General features: G+C 41.4%; 1 protein-coding gene across 3 annotated transcripts in view; it reads right to left on the reverse strand.

The window, feature by feature from the left end:
- LOC149156953 (uncharacterized) overlaps positions 1-17,201 on the reverse strand; it is a 446,383-nt gene that overhangs the window by 375,339 nt on the left and 53,843 nt on the right. The window contains exons 2-3 of one of the 3 annotated variants that reach the window (XM_089445441.1): positions 11,226-11,282; positions 11,002-11,046 (exon numbers count right to left, since the gene is read on the reverse strand). The exons of 1 other annotated variant lie outside the window; for it this stretch is intronic. In XM_089445441.1, the coding sequence (XP_089301567.1) occupies positions 11,002-11,046; positions 11,226-11,282 (102 nt within the window). Of the gene's footprint in view, positions 1-11,001; positions 11,050-11,225; positions 11,283-17,201 lie in introns of all 3 variants that reach the window. One more of the 3 variants, XM_089445440.1, reaches the window with a different exon arrangement.

Genomic DNA, 17,201 nt, shown 5'->3' on the forward strand with positions numbered 1-17,201 from the left:
ACCACTTCAACCAATGGAAGTCAAGAATTCTTCCTCGGAACAGGAAGAATCACAAGAGGAAGAGAAGCTAACAAAAGCACCTACTACAAAAGGAAGAATGAGCAGGGAACTTCATCAAATTTTGCAAAATGAAGAGGATTTCATCGATGCACCAAGAAAAAATATAAGGGAATGAAAATAGCCAGATAGATATCAAGCATTAGTAGCCCAGGATGGGGATCCTTTTAGTTTTCAAGAGCCTTCTCAACATCAGGTTTGGTTGGATGCGATAGTAGAGGAATACAACTCTATAATGGTGAATGATGTCTAGGAGGTACTGCCGAGGCCTCAAGACAGATCGGTGGTAGGTTCGAGATGGATCTACAAGATTAAATGCGCTACAGACGACAGTATGGAAAAATACAAAGCCAGGTTTGTGGCTAAGGGGTATGCTCAGAAGGAAGGAATTGACTACGAAGAGACCTTCGCCCTAGTAACCATGTATACATCTATTAGAACCGTGATATCTCTTGCAGCACAGATGAGATGGGAGATTCATCATATGGATGTCAAAACAACATTCCTGAACGGGATGATGGAAGAGGAGGTATACATTGAACGCTAGAAGACTTTGAGACACATGAGAAAAAGTCTCATGTATGCAGATTAAAGAAAGCCTTTTATGGGTTGAAACAGGCACCTAGAGCGTGGTATGGTCGAATTGATGGCTACTTGCAGAAGATGGGGTTTCAAGAGTGACGCAGATCCAAATCTCTACTATCTAGTTGTAGAGAATGAGCCTCTAATCCTAGTATTATATGTGGATGATCTCGTCCTGACAGGATCATCCAAGCTCATCGGGGACTGAAAGAAGAATCTAGCCATAGAATTCGACATGAAGGATTTGGGACAGATGCATTATTCCTGGGGTTGGAAGTTTGGCAGAGAAAGGGGGAGATCTTCCTTAGACAAGGGAGATATGCTACCAAAATTCTGAAGAGATTCAAGATGCAGGATTGTAGACCCATGGCTACTCCAATGATCACCAACTGGAAGAAAATTGATGCATCGGAAGACAAGGATGCTGATCTCACCTTGTATAGGCAGCTCATAGGGTCCCTAATGTATCTGGTCATTACCAGGCCAGACATTTGTTATGTTGTCAACACCCTCAGTTAGTTCATGGTGGAACCAAAGAGGGTGCACTGGGCAGTAGCCAAACATGTTCTCAGATATATACAAGGAACAGTCGATTATGGACTCTTATACACCAATAAGGATATCAAATTGAGTGGATTTATTGATGCAAATTGGGTTGGAATTTCAGTGGATTGGAAAAGTACCTCTGGGTACTTTTTCAACATTGGATCATGTAATATCCTGTTTCAAAGATATTTCCCCAAAACCCTAGTAACTCCAACCAAATACGCACAAATGATATAATAACTGGGAAACTCAAAATGATAAAAATAACAGTGGTGCAACATGTAATAATGTAAACATGAAATATAAGCAGATACTCGAAAAATGCAGAGAGAAATGCTAAGCCATTTTATTATACTAAGTAATAGAATGAGTATAGGAGGTGATTAGAAATATGGCACCTCGACTTGCACATGAAAAGTGAAGAAATACACTCAGAATAGCAAAGGAATGGCCTCTCTCTTAACTGCGTCCAAGTTGCTGGAGAACTGTTGTGCTACTGCTGCTACTGGAAATCAAATGAGGATTTGGGGCTATTCCCCTCCTCAAAAAATACTTAAACTTTGGAATTAGACTCTACTCAAGAAACCCAGAAAAACCCAAAAAGCTTTTCTGAAATGGCCGACTCCTGAAAATCACCGCCTTGAGGACCCATGCAATCCCTCAAGGTTCTGCGCTGCCACTGAAATAAACCCACCAAAACTCTTCCTGAAACTCAGCCAAAATCCTCCAATATGCAAGGGCTGATCCCCAGCTCAATCTCCTAGCACAAATCCCTCTACAAAACCTCAATCCAGAACCCCTGCCAAAAAGAACTGCGTCATCCCTCTCAATATTGCACAGTCATCCAAGATGCTCAATCCTCCTGCCAAAATGCTGATGAAACTACTGCAAAAATACTAATGGAAATACCTTTCCCGAGCAGGCACTCGAAGTCCCCCAAGGCTAAGGGTGAGATCAACGAAAACACTCAATGCACTAAACAATGTTGCAGACTAGCTAAACAGTCAGCGTGCTCTAAGTCGAAGTGACTAGCTCAAATGCACATAATCGAATCCAAAAATAAGGAGGCTTCTCTCTCCTTTATAGCGTTGGCCTCTCTCAATCCCAAGGCCCACCTCCTCCAACGTTGCCCTTCTCTTGCCACGTGTTCCTTTCCATCTGCACAGTCCCTCTAAGTGTCCACGTGGGCCCCATCTCTGCGTGGTCCTTTGGCCCCCCTTAGCTCCCTTTTAAGTCACAACGTTGTGCTACTAGGGAGTGACTTATTCTAAAAGTGAGTTATGTCCCCCTTTCCTCACCTTTTTATTTATAAATAACTATAGAAGGCAAAATTGAGAAAAATCGAATATTCCAATTAGCCATGGCTAATTAAGAATATTACAATCTCCCCCGGCAAAATGTTGCTTGTCCTCAAGCAACTGAAGTGATGGATGCTGCAAAATTTTCTCACTCTCCCAACTGGCATCCTCATCCGGTAAATTCTTCCACCTCACCAAGAATTCCCGGACCATCCTGCTCCACAGCTGCCTCTCCCTGGTATCAATAATAGCCTCTGGCTGTAACACCAAATGCCCCTCATCATCCATGGGTGGTAGCTCATCTGTCACTGTCACATGCTGCCATAATGCCTTCTTCAAGAATGATACATGAAAAATGTTATGAATCTTGCTGCCTTGAGGCAGCTCCAACTCATATGCAACCTGTCCAATCTTGCGTATCACCCTGTATGGCCCATAAAAGCGGGGCTTGAGCTTTTCAGCCCCCTTCTGCTTCAGTGACGACTATCGATATGGCTGTAATCATAGGTAGACCAAATCACCTACCTCAAACTGTCTCTCCACCTGACCCCTATCAGCATACAGCTTCTGCTGATTCTGCGCTGTAGCCATATTATCCTTGAGAGCTCGGAGAATATCCTGACTCTCTTGGATCCAAATCTTGGCTCTCGAAGCCTTGCTAGCACCAAACATCACATCAACAAAAGATAAAGGATGATATCCATACAAAGCATAGAATGGTGACATACCAATGGACATGTGATGTGCAATGTTGTAGCAGTACTCCCCCAGATGCAACCACTTCAGCCATGCTCACTGTTGCCCACTGACATAGTTATGCAAATAGCCCTCCAGCCACTTGTTAACTATCTTTGTCTGCCTGTCCATCTGTAGGTGATAACTGGTGCTCGGTGTCAACTCTGTCCCCACCAACTGGAAAAGATCCTGCCAAAATCCGCCCATGAAACAGCTGTCCCTGTCACTAGTGATGGTCTTGGGAAGACCATGTAACCTAAAGATCTCTCTGAAGAACTCGGCCACCTGTGTTGCTGTGTAATGTGCGGATATGGCAAAAAAGTGTGAGTACTTCCTCAGTCGATCAACGACGACAAAGATGCAATCCTTGCCCTGAACCATGGTCAAACCTGTGATGAAGTCCATCGAAATACACTCCCATTTCCCCTCCGGAATGGGAAGAGGCTACAGTAATCCTGCGGGATGGTTCATCTCCCCCTTGTTTCTCTGACAAACATCGCACTCCCGGACATGCTGGAATACATCCTCCTTGAGGCCCTTCCATGAGAACCTCTCTCTAATGGCCCTGTAGGTTTTGGTAAACCCCTGATGGTCGGCCAATGGTGAATCATGTGATGCCTGAAGTATCTTCTTCTTGAGTTGAGACCCCTCTGTCAAGAAGATCCAATCCCTGTAGTGGATGATCTCATCGACCACCCTGTACCTGTCATCTGCCACCTACCCATCCAGAACCTCACATGAAAATCTATCCTTGGATTACTCTACTAAGAGTCGAGCCCTCCAGTCTGTGTCCAAGCTCATAAGAGACAACGTGGCTGGTCTACGTGAAAGGGCATCTGCTACCAAGTTGTTCTTACCCTTGACATACTCAATGTCAAAGTCATATGCTTGAATCTTATTGATCCACTTCTGCTACCTCTCCTGTAGCTATTTCTACTCCAAAAAGAACTTGAGGCTATTGTGATCAGTCCTCACCCTGAACCTGTTACCCACTAAATACTGTCGGAACTTGGCCAATGCATGCATAATGGCCAGCGTCTCCTTGTCGTATATAGGATACAACCTCTCATGTGGAAGGAGCTTCTGACTCTCAAAGGCTATAGGGTGACCTCCTTGCGTCAATACTACGCCAACCCCCTCGCCCGACGCATCACACTCCAAAACAAATGGCTGCGTAAAATCCAGCAATGCAAGCACTGGGTAGCTGCACATAACCTCCTTGAGCCTGTCAAAGGCTCGCTGCGATGTATCCGACCAACAGAATGCCCCTTTCCTCGTCAGATCTGTTAGGGGTGCAGCAAGCTGTGAGAAACTCTTGACGAACTTCCAGTAGTAGGTACATATGCCAATGAATCCTCAAAGTTCTTTCACGTTCCTCAGCTCTGGCCAATCTCTGATGGCCCTGATCTTCTCCTCATGGACTCTCACTCCATCCACCCCTATGATGTGTCCCAAGTACAACATCTCCGTCAACCCGAACTCACACTTGGAGAGCTTGGCATAGAACTGTTGCTCCTCCAAGATCCGCAACACTGTCTCAATGTGCTGGAGATGCTCCTCCCAAGTCCTGTTGTAAATGAGGATATCATCAAAGAACACCAACACAAACTTCCTCAAATGACTACGGAAGATGTGATTCATGCAAGGGTGGAATGTCGCTGGGGCATTGGTTAGCCCGAAGGGCATCACCAAAAACTCAAAGTGCCCATAGTGACACCTGAAGGCGGTCTTGGGAATGTCCTGCTCCCTCACACGAATCTGATGGTACCCAAATCTCAAATCAATCTTTGAGAAGAATTGTGCTCCTCTCAATTCATCCATCAACTCATCGATCCTGGGTATAGGGTACCTGTTCTTCAGGGTCTTCTTGTTCAGGGCCCTGTAGTCAATGCACATCCTCAATGTGTCGTCCTTATTCTTCACCAACACCACGGAAGAAGCAAAAGGACTCGTGCTCAGCCGAATGTGCCCAAGAGCCAGCAACTCTTGAATGGCCCGCTCAATCTCATCCCGATAGGCCTTGGGATGCCTATAGGGGGTAGTAATCACTGCCTATATGCCCTGCTCAAGCTCAATGGTGTGCTCAAACCCCAGGTCCAGTGGCTGTCCCAGCAGAATCTCCCCAAACACTGTGGCATACCGATCAAGGATGGACTGTATCTCTGGGTGCACCATCTGCCCTGTAGTCCCTGCCTCTGATGCACGCAACTCCACTGCCCACTCTATGTCTTCCTTCCGGAAGACAGCCTCCATCCGATGAGCCGAAACAGTCTGAGGCGGATGTGCGTTGCCCCCGTATTTTCTCATGCCTCCCTGTCTTCTCATCATCCCACTCCATCTCTAGGGCCTTCCAATCTATAGTGACCTTCCCTAGAGTGATAAGCCACTGAACACCCAATACTATGTTGGTGTCCAGAATATTGACCATGAAGAAGTGGTCAGTCAGTGTGTAGGTACCCATCATCACTGATAACTCTCGAACATAACGAGCACACACCATGGTCTGATCTCCGAGGACCAAAACTGAAAATCCATCGAAGCTCTCTGTCTGTATACCTCTCTGCTCAACCATCTGTGCATCGATGAAGTTGTGGGTGGCCCCATTGTCAACCAAAACTGATACTCGTTGGCCACATACTGTCCCCCGTACGCACATCGTCAAATACTTGGGAACTCCTCGCAATGCTGCAAGCGTTCCTCCGGTAGGTGCAAAAGCTACACCACCTGCTGCTGGTGGTAGAGGTGGCAAGGGACCCTGCATGGCATGACTATCTCCTACCTCCACGTCATCCTCCTCATCCTCTTCCCTGCTGCTCTCGGAGAAGACCTCAATAAAATGTGCTTTTCCAGCAGCACATCTATGTCCTGGTGCCCATGGCTCCTGACAAGTAAAGCACAACCGCTTCTTCTTCAACTCCCTCCTGGCATCGTCATCAATCTGTGCTCGTCCTGGATTCCCCTTTGGATGTGGAATCCTCACGTCCTTCCCCTTAGGCTGGAAGGTCTGTCTCTGGGGGTAAGGTGTCCGGGTCCTAGGTAAGGCATCCTGTAAGTCCCGGGACCTGCTGGGTCCTAGGTAAGGCATCCTGTAAGTCCCAGGACCTGCTGATAGCATCCTGGAGTGTGGCTGGTCTAGTAGACCTGACTAGACCCCGAAGTGGCTCTGCTAACCCCTCAACAAACATGTATATCCTCTGTGCCGTGGATAGATCTGGAACCATCACTGAATTCCTCAAGAAGTCTGCAATGTAGGTCTTTGGGCTCCCTATCTATTTGAGCCTCGTCAGCTCAACAAAGTGCTGTTCCGGATCCCTCCAGTCAAACCTCGCCATCAATCTCCTGATGAACTCGGCATACGTCGTCACTGTGGAATGTCCGAGTGTAACCATCCCATGAAACCACCAATCCTGGGCCTCACCATCCAAATGTAATGTCGCCACCTTGATGGCCTCTGCCTCTGACATCTGGTTAAGCTGGAAATAGATGTCCAGCTTCTCCACCCAAGACCTTGCCGAACTATTTGATGAACCATCAAACGTAGGCAAGTGGAATCTACTAGCTGTGCGGTGGGTGTCTCCATCGTGATAATGTCGGTGTCCTCTATGATGGTCGCGAAGTCTACTATCCTTAACAAAATATTTGAATGAGAGAGCATCCCTGAACTCCTGCCCATAGGCTCGGTACTCTGCAAAATAATCGCCCATGTGACCGGGCTCTGCCTCCTGTTGGGCTCCGGCCCCCGTGTCTGCTCCTAGGAAAGTGGGTATGGTAGAGCGTGTAGGGGCATGTGAGGCCATCTGCGAAGTAATATCACACTAAGTGGCACCCTGCTCTGGAAAATGGTGGGATGTACCCAATCCCTCACAAACCTGGAAAACTATTCTCACGCTGTCTAGCCTCTATTGTCGTGAATCTCTGCCCCATCACCTCGATCTACCTCGACAAATCCTGCACGGATTTGAGGAGCATGTCTGCAAATCTCTTCCCATCCTCATCTACCATCGGATCCTCCTGCTTTGCGTCCACCACAGGCTCCTTCTGTTCTGCGTCCACCACAGGCTCCTCCTGTTCTACGTCCACCACTGGAACACAGTCTCCCTCTCCATAGGTGTTCTCCAACCTATGCCCAGTGTCTCTATATGTCCTACCTTTGTAACAGATGTAAGGCTTTTCCGAGCTTTTCCCCCGGTGTCATAGATTGCTAGCTCCACAGGCTAAGCTAGATCTATACTCTGATACCATTGTAATATCCCGTTTCAGAGATATTTCCCCAAAACCCCAGTAACTCCAACCAAATATGCACAAATGATATAATAACCGAGAAACTCAAAATGATAAAAATAACAATGGTGCAACATGTAATAATGTAAACATGAAATATAAGCAAATACTCGAGAAATGCAGAGAGAAATGCTAAGCCATTTTATTATACTGAGTAATAGAATGAGTACAAGAGGTGATCAGAAAGATGGCACCTCGACTTGCACATGGCAAGTGAAGAAATACACTCAGAATAGCAAAGGAATGGCCTCTCTCTTAACTGTGTCCAAGTTGTTGGAGAACTATTGTGTTGTTGTTACTGTTGGAAATCAAATGAGGATTTGGGGTTGTTCCCCTTCTCAGAAAATGTTGAAACTCTCAAATCGGACTCTACTCAAGAAACCCAAAAAAACCCAGAAATCGTTTTTGAAATGGCTGACCCCCGAAAATCACCCCTTTGAGGACCCACGCAATCCCTCAAGGCTCTGCACTGCCACTAAAATAAACCCACCAAAACTCTACCTGAAACTTAGCCAAAATCCTCCAATATGCAAGGGCTGATCCCCTGCTCAATCTCCCAGCACAAATCCCCCTACAAAACCTCAATCCAGAACCCTTGCCAGAAAGCATTGTGTCATCCCTCTCAAGACTGCGCAGTCATCCAAGATGCTCAATCCTCCTGCCAAAATGCTGAGGAAACTACTACAAAAATACCGATGGAAATACCTTGCCCGAGCAGGCACTCAAAGTCCCCCGGAGCTAAGGGTGAGATCTCCGAACGGAGATACTCAATGCACTAAATAGTGTTGCAGACTAGCTAAACAGCCAGCGTGCTCTTAGTCGAAGTGACTAGCTCAAATGCACATAATCAAATCCCAAGGAGGCTCCTCTCTCTTTTATAGCGTTGGCCTCTCTCAATCCCAAGGCCCACCTCCTCCAACGTTGCCCCTCTCTTGCCACGTGTTCCTTTCCATCTGCGCAGTCCCTCCAAGTGTCCACGTGGGCCCCATCTCTGCGTGGTCCTTCGGCCCCCCTTGGCTCCCCTTTAAGTCACAACGTTGTGCTACTAGGGAGTGAATTTATTCTAAAAGTGAGTTATGTCCCCCTTTCCTCACCTTTTTATTTATAAATAACCATAAAAGGCAAAATTGAGCAAAATCGAATATTCCAATTAACCATGGCTAATTAGGAATATCATAGATCGGGAATGACCTCCTGGTGCAGTAGGAAACAGAAATCTGTAGCTCTGAGCTAAGCGGAATCTGAATATATGGCCGCAAGCACAGCTTCTTGCGAAGCCATGTGGCTTAGAAAACTTCTTGTAAACCTATTCAGAAGAAAGATGGAGGCGACCAAGATCATGTGTGATAATCAGAGTTGCATCAAGCTCTCTGGGAATCCAGTATTTGACGATCAGTGTCATTTTGTCAGAGACTATGTCCAACGAGGAGTTGTATAGTTGAGATACACTCCTACAGGAGACCAGGTTGCAAACATCCTTACCAAGGCCCTTGGAAGAACAAAGTTTGATTATTTCAAGGAGAAGATGGGGATGATAAAGAATCCATTAAAATAGCAGTAATGAGTATGATGTTGCAATGTAGTAGCAATTAGCAATAGCAGGATGACGAGAAGGGGTTGTAGTGCAGATGCAGGGTTGGGAAGAAGTACCAGCAACAGCATGGATGCAGAGGGAGTTGCAGTGTAGATGCAGTGTTGGGAAGAAGGACCAGCAGCAGCACGGATGTAGAGGGAGCTGCAGTACAAATGTAGCAGTGACAGTGATAGAGCCATGGGCAGCAGTACAGGATGCAGCAGTGCAAAGGATGTTGGGCATGGAAGCCTAGCATCAACACAGGTATCGGTGTCGTATAATTGGAGTGATGCTCAGTGTGGAGTATTACTAGTACACATTCCTCGCTAAGAGGGAGTGTTGATTTGGGGTAGCATAGAATGTGCTCTAGCCATGAGAATTAGTGGAGAGACTAAAGAGCATGAGATCTCCAAAACCCAGAAATCGTTTTGGAAAATTCCATCCGCATGAAAATTTGTTAAAATAATTAATATTTTTAATGAGGTCCTAAGTCTAAACTTAGGAAAATAAAAATATTAATGGGTATTAATAAAGATAAGGATGAGAAGCTTCTAAGAGATGAAGATCAAGTCTATTTTAATCTTAACCATTGATTAGGAACTTAATCTCGGTCGTTGATTCATCAATAGGAAAAGTATAAGAGAAGGCTTGAGGGTCAGTTGGAAATATACTGAGGGAGACCAGTCAATTCAATTTCTAGAGGGGGGTTTGCTGAGAGATTTGAACTAGAGGTCTAGATTGCAGCAAGAGGTAGCAAGTATGGAGCTAAGAAGCAAGGATAGTACCAAAGGATCAGCGCAGAGGTCAAAAAGGCAGAAGCAAAGCCACTCAGAGAGACACAGAGGCAGCAGGACTGTACAGTCACTGGAGGGCCTGTGTGGGTGACACAAAGAGGCCCAGTGCTGACGTAGAGAAACAAAGCGCTGACGCAGACGGTCTGGGAGTTGCGCAGAGGTTAGTTGGTTTGACGCTGAGCCTAGGAGAGGTGTCGAAGAATTTATCTTAGTTGGGTGAACTAGTTTGGCAACCAATGTACTTAGAAAAGTTGTTTAATAATAAAATCCTCCTATGTTGCACCAATTTTCCCGCATTGGGTTTTTCCAGAGACAATTGTCCAAAAATATTTGTGTTGATGTGTTTGATTCTTGTGCATGTATTTGTTTTTGTATTATAGTGTGATATGCAGAATTTATTTTAATGTTTACTGAAAGGTTTTCATAAATAACTTATTGGAAGACAAGTAGGTAAAATAAATCAGTTGTTGCAGTGATAGAATTTTAACACATCTAAGGCACGGGTTGGATAGGATAAGGGCATATGGCAGGTCAGCAAATCAGTAGAGGGCGCAGACCTTTTTCAGCGTCAGTCCTACTAGCACTTTAATCTTTCTTCATATATGCTCTTGTTTCTCATAGGGGTTACTTTTGTGGATGATCAATCCTGCAGTTTCACTTTTTTGTAGGATTAGATAGATGACTTCTCGGCTAGTTGTGCTTATCTGATATGTTTTTTCTAATATGATATAGTTATGGGATGAATTTTTTGATACTGCGGGTTGATCTGTTCCTTAAAAGTGAATCTTTTATTTTTTGATATGCTCATAATGTATGACCAAATTATGCTGAATGACTAAAGCATGGACTTACGCAACTTTTTATAAATATTAATAAAAGGTCACGATTTTTCTGTGGAAAAAATATTTGTCATGTATAACAAAATATCCTCTAAAATAAATTAAATATCAAAATATTAAAACAAGCTAATTAAGAGATATTCAAGACCCATGTAATAATAACAGACTAATATTTTTTTAGCAACACAATAAACCAATTGATTGCAAGCTATCTTAACTAATATCCAATAATAACATTATATATAGATAAGATAAGATAAGATAGCTTAATTTGTGTTTTGTTTGATAGAATTTACCTCTCTATTTCTTTCTGACTTAGAAGATTTGTCATCTAATTCAGCCTGCTATAATGATGTACAAAATGAGAATTTTCAGTCACGCGTGATATTAATAGATCAATTAAATGTGATAAATGAATTCAAAGCTTGCAAAAAAATATAAAATCATCGATCTCTTATTTAATTTAGATACTAATCAAATAAAAATATATTTAAAAAAAAATAAAAATTCAAACTCTTACTTGCTTTAAACTTTCAATCATCTCACGAGGCATCGTTGGATCTTGCACAATATTACTCTAAAAGAAGTTGACAAAGCCAAATGATTATTTCTCTTATGAAAAAATCTAGAACATAACTAAATAATTGTAAGCATAAAATTGTCTTCAAAAATAAGTTTTATGTTATGAATTGTATTCAATATTTATTTTGAAAGAATGGATGTTCTTTCATAACTCTGTTGATGTTTCTATAAATAGATTAAATGAATTTGTAAGCTTTTATTGACTAATCTTGTTATTTATTGACTAATCTTGTTATTTTTAAGATACTATCTCAAACGCGATTGTTTAACAAATATTAACAACAATTCTTGTTGAATAAATATTAACAACAAGGCTTCTTTTTCCTATACAATTGAGATTCATATAATCTCAATCGAAGAAATATTATCATCGATATTATTTGATATTTCTTGCTTAATCTGCTACAAGTAAAAGTCATATGGTCTAGTTCAATATATGAATCTAGAAACTTATCATGAATACATTCATTCTCTAACTAAATAATAATATTAGCATCCCTCTTAATCGAAGAAATATTAGCAACAATATTATTTGATATTTCTTGTATTATCTTCTACAAATAGAAGTCATATCGTCTAGTTCAATATATGAATCTAGAAATTTATCATGCATGCATTCATTCTCTACCTAAATAGTAATATTAGCATCCCTCTTCATATAACTTGTAATACAACAAAAAAGATACAATTCAAAACACAAAAAAATAGAAATACAAAATCTAATGCCATGTGTGTTGCATCATAATATGGATATGTTACCCACTAACTAATGTAATGACTTTGAGCCTCCTTGTTGATTTTGGTTATTCAATGTAATAAGATCAGTGCTATGATATATATGACTAGGATTGTCTATAGGGAGAATGCTCATTAAAAACCCTAGTCACAGCCTTTTCTTCAACGATGGCTTCGAGCTCAGTAGGGCTTACTCCTCCCCGCACCCTCCTACTCCTAACTTAGTAGGCTTTCATTGCTCTAGTAGCATCTTTCCTGCATGTACAAAAAGTCAGGCATGCGTAGTTTGTGAAGAAAATAGATGATATTCCAAAGATCTCATTGAATGCAAACCAATCCCCAGCTATGGCCTTGAAATTGGAAAAATGGGGTTCAATAAGGTAGCTCATGGGGATATATCTCTCCCCCAAGTCTTTAAATTTGCAGAGTAATAAAATCAATGCCCTATCATCAATGGGTAACTCTCGGTTTCTTTCTATGGTCGAGGGTTTTTCGCTTTTCTCTTTGAGGAGAATACAAATTGAGACCTCATATTTTTGGGCTATATTTTATGGGTGCCCAAGGGCTATATCTAGATAGATGGACGCCAAATTTCAACTCTAAGAATGATGTTCCTTCAATAGTTTCTGTGCAAGTCAAGTTACCCCACTTTCCACTTTATTTCTAGAATGGAGAAACATTTCATAACAAAGTGAATGCTCTAGGATTACATATTGATCATGTTGAATAGGAATGGATGTTTACATGTGCACGAATATGTGTTGAAGTTGATCTAGATAAAGGCTTTCCTGAAGTAATGCATCTCAATCTAAATAATTGGACTTTCCTCCAAGAAATTGATTACAATCAATTGCATTTTATGTGCAAATCATGCCATGAATATGGACACTTCGCCGAGAATTGTCAAAATATCAGCAACAACAACCTAAGGAGGGTGAACAATGGCAACAATTGAGGCATAGAAGAGGTCCAAATCATCAAAATGTAGCAAAAAAGGACCTAGAGGCAAATGGAGCAACATCAAGGGCCCCTCCCTTGCCAAAAAAAAGAGTTGAAGCATAGGATTTGTTGAGCTCTCAAACTACATCTCTCCTACACATTTTCCTAGACTTTTTCCCCTCACCAGTACCTCATAAGCTATCAAAGATCATTGCATATTGATTCTAAAAGAGCATTTAAGTGGTTTTCTAACTATGTTTTTGTGTTTGCTATTTGAATTAGATTTTGCTCATTAGCTGCGGAATGCAGCCACTTTCTGCAGCTGATTCAACTTTCCGCAGTTGTTTTTGTTGATCTCTAGGTTACAGGTGTCATCAAGCAAAATGAGGCACGTGGGCAGTTCAGGAATGATCTGGACATGGATCAGGTCCTATTGGTTTAGCCAGATTCATAAAGGGAAGCCGTGGTCAAACGGTGGTCAAACAAAGGAGTCCTATGACAACAGGTCTCTGTTTTTCAACACGTGAAGGGTCCGAGGCCGTTCCTAGATCCCTGGGTTCATTTTGACAACTGTAGACTACCTCCACGATGCAAATCCAACAACCATCTTTGATAGATTGAATGATCTCGGCAACCATCATGCTAAACCCACGGATGTTGTCTTTTTACGTGTCCTCTGTTGAAGGTGTTTCATGAGAAAACAATTATGTAATTTTCCTTATAAATAACGTGTTTGCAAATGCATGTAGAGTTAGTTTTTGATGTCGCTTCGCTATTAGTCATTGTACTGTGCCATGAACTGGACCTGATGTTGTAACGAGAGGAGTCTTCCTCTGTTTTGCAATTCAATATAACTCTATTTTATATGACTATGTGAGCGTAATTCCAGACTGATAACGTGTTGAACAAGGCCGTGCAGAGGGCCCCTGCATGCTGAGTTTTTGTTTTCTTTGTTGCTGTTCAGTTTTATGTATTGTTTCCTTATTTCCATTGTACATATTTCATAATTCATTCACCTGTGTATATTTCATAAGATAGTCATGGTGTTAACATTACAGTCATGTACATGATTTTTCAAGTATTGTATATTGTTGCTAACACTGATCAGTGTGTGTTTCAGGATAGGCTAGGCCCGGGTATTTTCACACAATTTTTACGATAACTAGTGACATGAGATTAGTCTCTCTGCTGACTTTTCTTTTCTTAGCTTTTCAATTTCAGTTATGCTTTAATTGCAGTTTTATGCATTTGCTTTGTTAGTTAGCTTAGATATCAAATTCCTCATATCATTGACGTTATCTCCAGAGCCATAGCTTAGACTATTTGGCGAGCTATCGGACTATGAATGATGTGATTTGATTTTAGTTTTACTTTTCTGCAATTAGATATCAATTTCCTCATATCATTGACATTATCTCCAAAGCCATAGCTTAGACTACTTGGCGAGCTATCGGACTATGAATGATGTGATTTGATTTTAACTTTATTTTTCCGCAATTCGATATCAATTCCTCATATTATTGACGTTATCTCCAGAGCCATAGCTTAGACTACATTGCCGCTATCGGACTATAAATGAAGTGAATTGATTTTACTTCTATTAGTTTGCAGTTCTTGATTTGTTTGAGTGCAATAGCTTAACTTTTATTTCTATATTTAGATAAGCAGCATAGATAGAAATTTTATGATCAGTAGTTCATCATTTGTTTGATTCAAGTAGCGGCACATTTACATTTTTGTTTAAGCTACACATTTACATTCTTGTTCAAGTATTGATTTTATCACTAGTATGTTTTAAGACCTTCTGAAGTGCTAAGTTCTGGAAGTCATCATAAAGGACATAATTGCCTTAAAAATCTATACCCAAACCTACCTTCTAAAGTATTCTTAAGACTTAGGAATAGGATTATCATTCGCATTAGAAGATAAACCAAGATAAAACCCCCAAAAACAAGATAAAATTTATAAAAAGTAAGAAATAGGCTATCTTGCACATATAGTGTGCCACACTTCATCAGTTTACAACTCCCGGATTGATAATTAATGTAGCAATTTAGGACATACTAAATTGACTAAACATTTTGGCGCCGTTGCCGGGGAAGTGTGACCAGGTAGATTGATAATTAATGTAGCAATTTAGGACATACTAAATTGACTAAACATTTTGGCGCCGTTGCCGGGGAAGTGTAACCAGGTAGCCAATCTCTTAAAAAAAAAGAAGGGAAAATTTGATAACTTCTTGAAGTATGCTCTCCTCTTGCACCTAGCGTGATCTGGAAGATCAGAAAAGAGAGTTTTTAGTTCAATAATTTCTTGATTATGCTCCTTTCTTGCACCTAGTGTGACCTGGAAGATCAGAAAGAGAATTAAAAGATAAAAAATGACATGCATAGAGCAAGAGATTCTAAGAGAAGGTTTATAGCTAGGGCCAAAAGTTCGATTTTCACAACTCCAGCTACTTCAAGGCATAGACAATATACACCTCCATCATCTCCGACTCATACTCCCAGCCTTAGGATTCCTAGAATTCAAGGGGCAGCAGCCGAATTAGGAGACTCTCCCACACTATCCATTAAATCCAATTTAGGAGAAGAACCTTTCTTCACTTCTACATGGGAACATATTGTAATCAAAGAAGTAGAATCACCTGAAGAAGAGGAGGGAGAAACTCTTCCTCATTCACCATTAATAGAAGAACCTTAGAACTCTGAGGAAACTATCATGACAGAAGAAGTAGTAAATGGATTTGGAGGAGGGGGTCGAGGTAGAGGAAGAGGAAACAATGGAGGAGGTAGAGATAACAATGGGGGAAATAGGGATGGAGATAACTCATTTGGATTCCCTATAGCTGATGAGGAAACCCATACAACAATGAAAAACATTTCACCATTTGTCCTCCCAAACTTTTATGGGTTGCGAAGTGAAGATCCTGAAACATTTCTATTTGAGTTTGAAGTCTTGTGCCGAACCTATGACTATATGGAAGATTCTCAAAAACTCAAACTGTTTCCTTCAACATTGAAAGGAGCTGCTTTGAAATGGTTCATGGGATTAGTCACTCAATCTATTAGGACTTGGAATGATATGAAACAAACATTTTTGGATAGATACCTGGATTATTGTAGGCCCACCAATCATAAGGATGAGGTATTCAAGATGATGCAAAAAGAAGATGAAAACTTCGAAGATTTACTTGAAAGATTTCAATACAACTTAAAAAGAGAAAAAATGAGTAATTTAGATGAGGAAACCTTGAAGGACTTTCTACTGAAAGCCATTAGAGATGAATGGATAGATATTTTAAACATGATGGGGAAGGGAGATATTTCTCAACTTCCACTTCATGACATAGCAGAACTATGTGTCCATCTCTCAAGGGGAAAATCTAAAACTGGGAAAGGACCGAGAGATCCTTCTCTTATTAGAGCAAACAAATCTGCAACGGGATCAGTAAGTACGGCAGAGATTGGAAATATGCTTGATGAGTTCAAAACTGATATTTTAGGGAGCCTTAGTGAACAACTAGACACCCTTAAAATACAAAACAAGCAAAAAAAAGAAGTTGATGCCTTGGCCATCTTTTGTCCAAAATGTAGAAAGAAACATGCTCTAAGGGAATGCCACTTAGATGCAAAAGTTGTAGAAACATGTATGATTTTCTCAAAAAGCCATGAGACCAAGGATTGTCCTTCAATACCTGGGCTCAAAGTTGTCTTTCAGGAAGATCCAAATTCAGTAGAGTCCCTTTGTTTTGTTTCAAGAAGACCATGTCAAGGGAAACAAAATCAGGGATTTAACAATCCTATGAACTTTCAGCTCTCACCAAATTGGAATTCTTGGCAACAACCTTGGCCCGAATCTCAAAATCCATACTAATCATGGGCACAAGGGATGCAAAATCCTTATGGGAGATTTTCTCAATTTTATCAATATCCTCCATCTTTTCCAAATCAAAAAAATCCACCGATTCCAAATCAAAACCCACAACTTTCATTACCATTCCCACAACAACAACCTTCTCAAAAAAATCCAAATTCTCAACTCTTGCTTCCATTTCAACAAAAGACAAATCAACTATCAGCCCAGCCATTGCCAAATCTCAACAACAAAAATCCTCATAATGCTTACATGATAGAAGGACAACAATTTCCTACCTATATGATTGTTCCTCTTAATGATGTTCAACTCAAATCTGGTAGAGTTTTAGAAAAACCTTCTATAGATGTTCAAGAGCAAGGTA

The sequence above is a fragment of the Pinus tabuliformis genome, chromosome 9, assembly GCF_031772625.1.
Source record: "Pinus tabuliformis cultivar Carrire ecotype Pingquan chromosome 9, CPIR1, whole genome shotgun sequence".
Lineage (NCBI taxonomy): Eukaryota > Viridiplantae > Streptophyta > Pinopsida > Pinales > Pinaceae > Pinus > Pinus tabuliformis.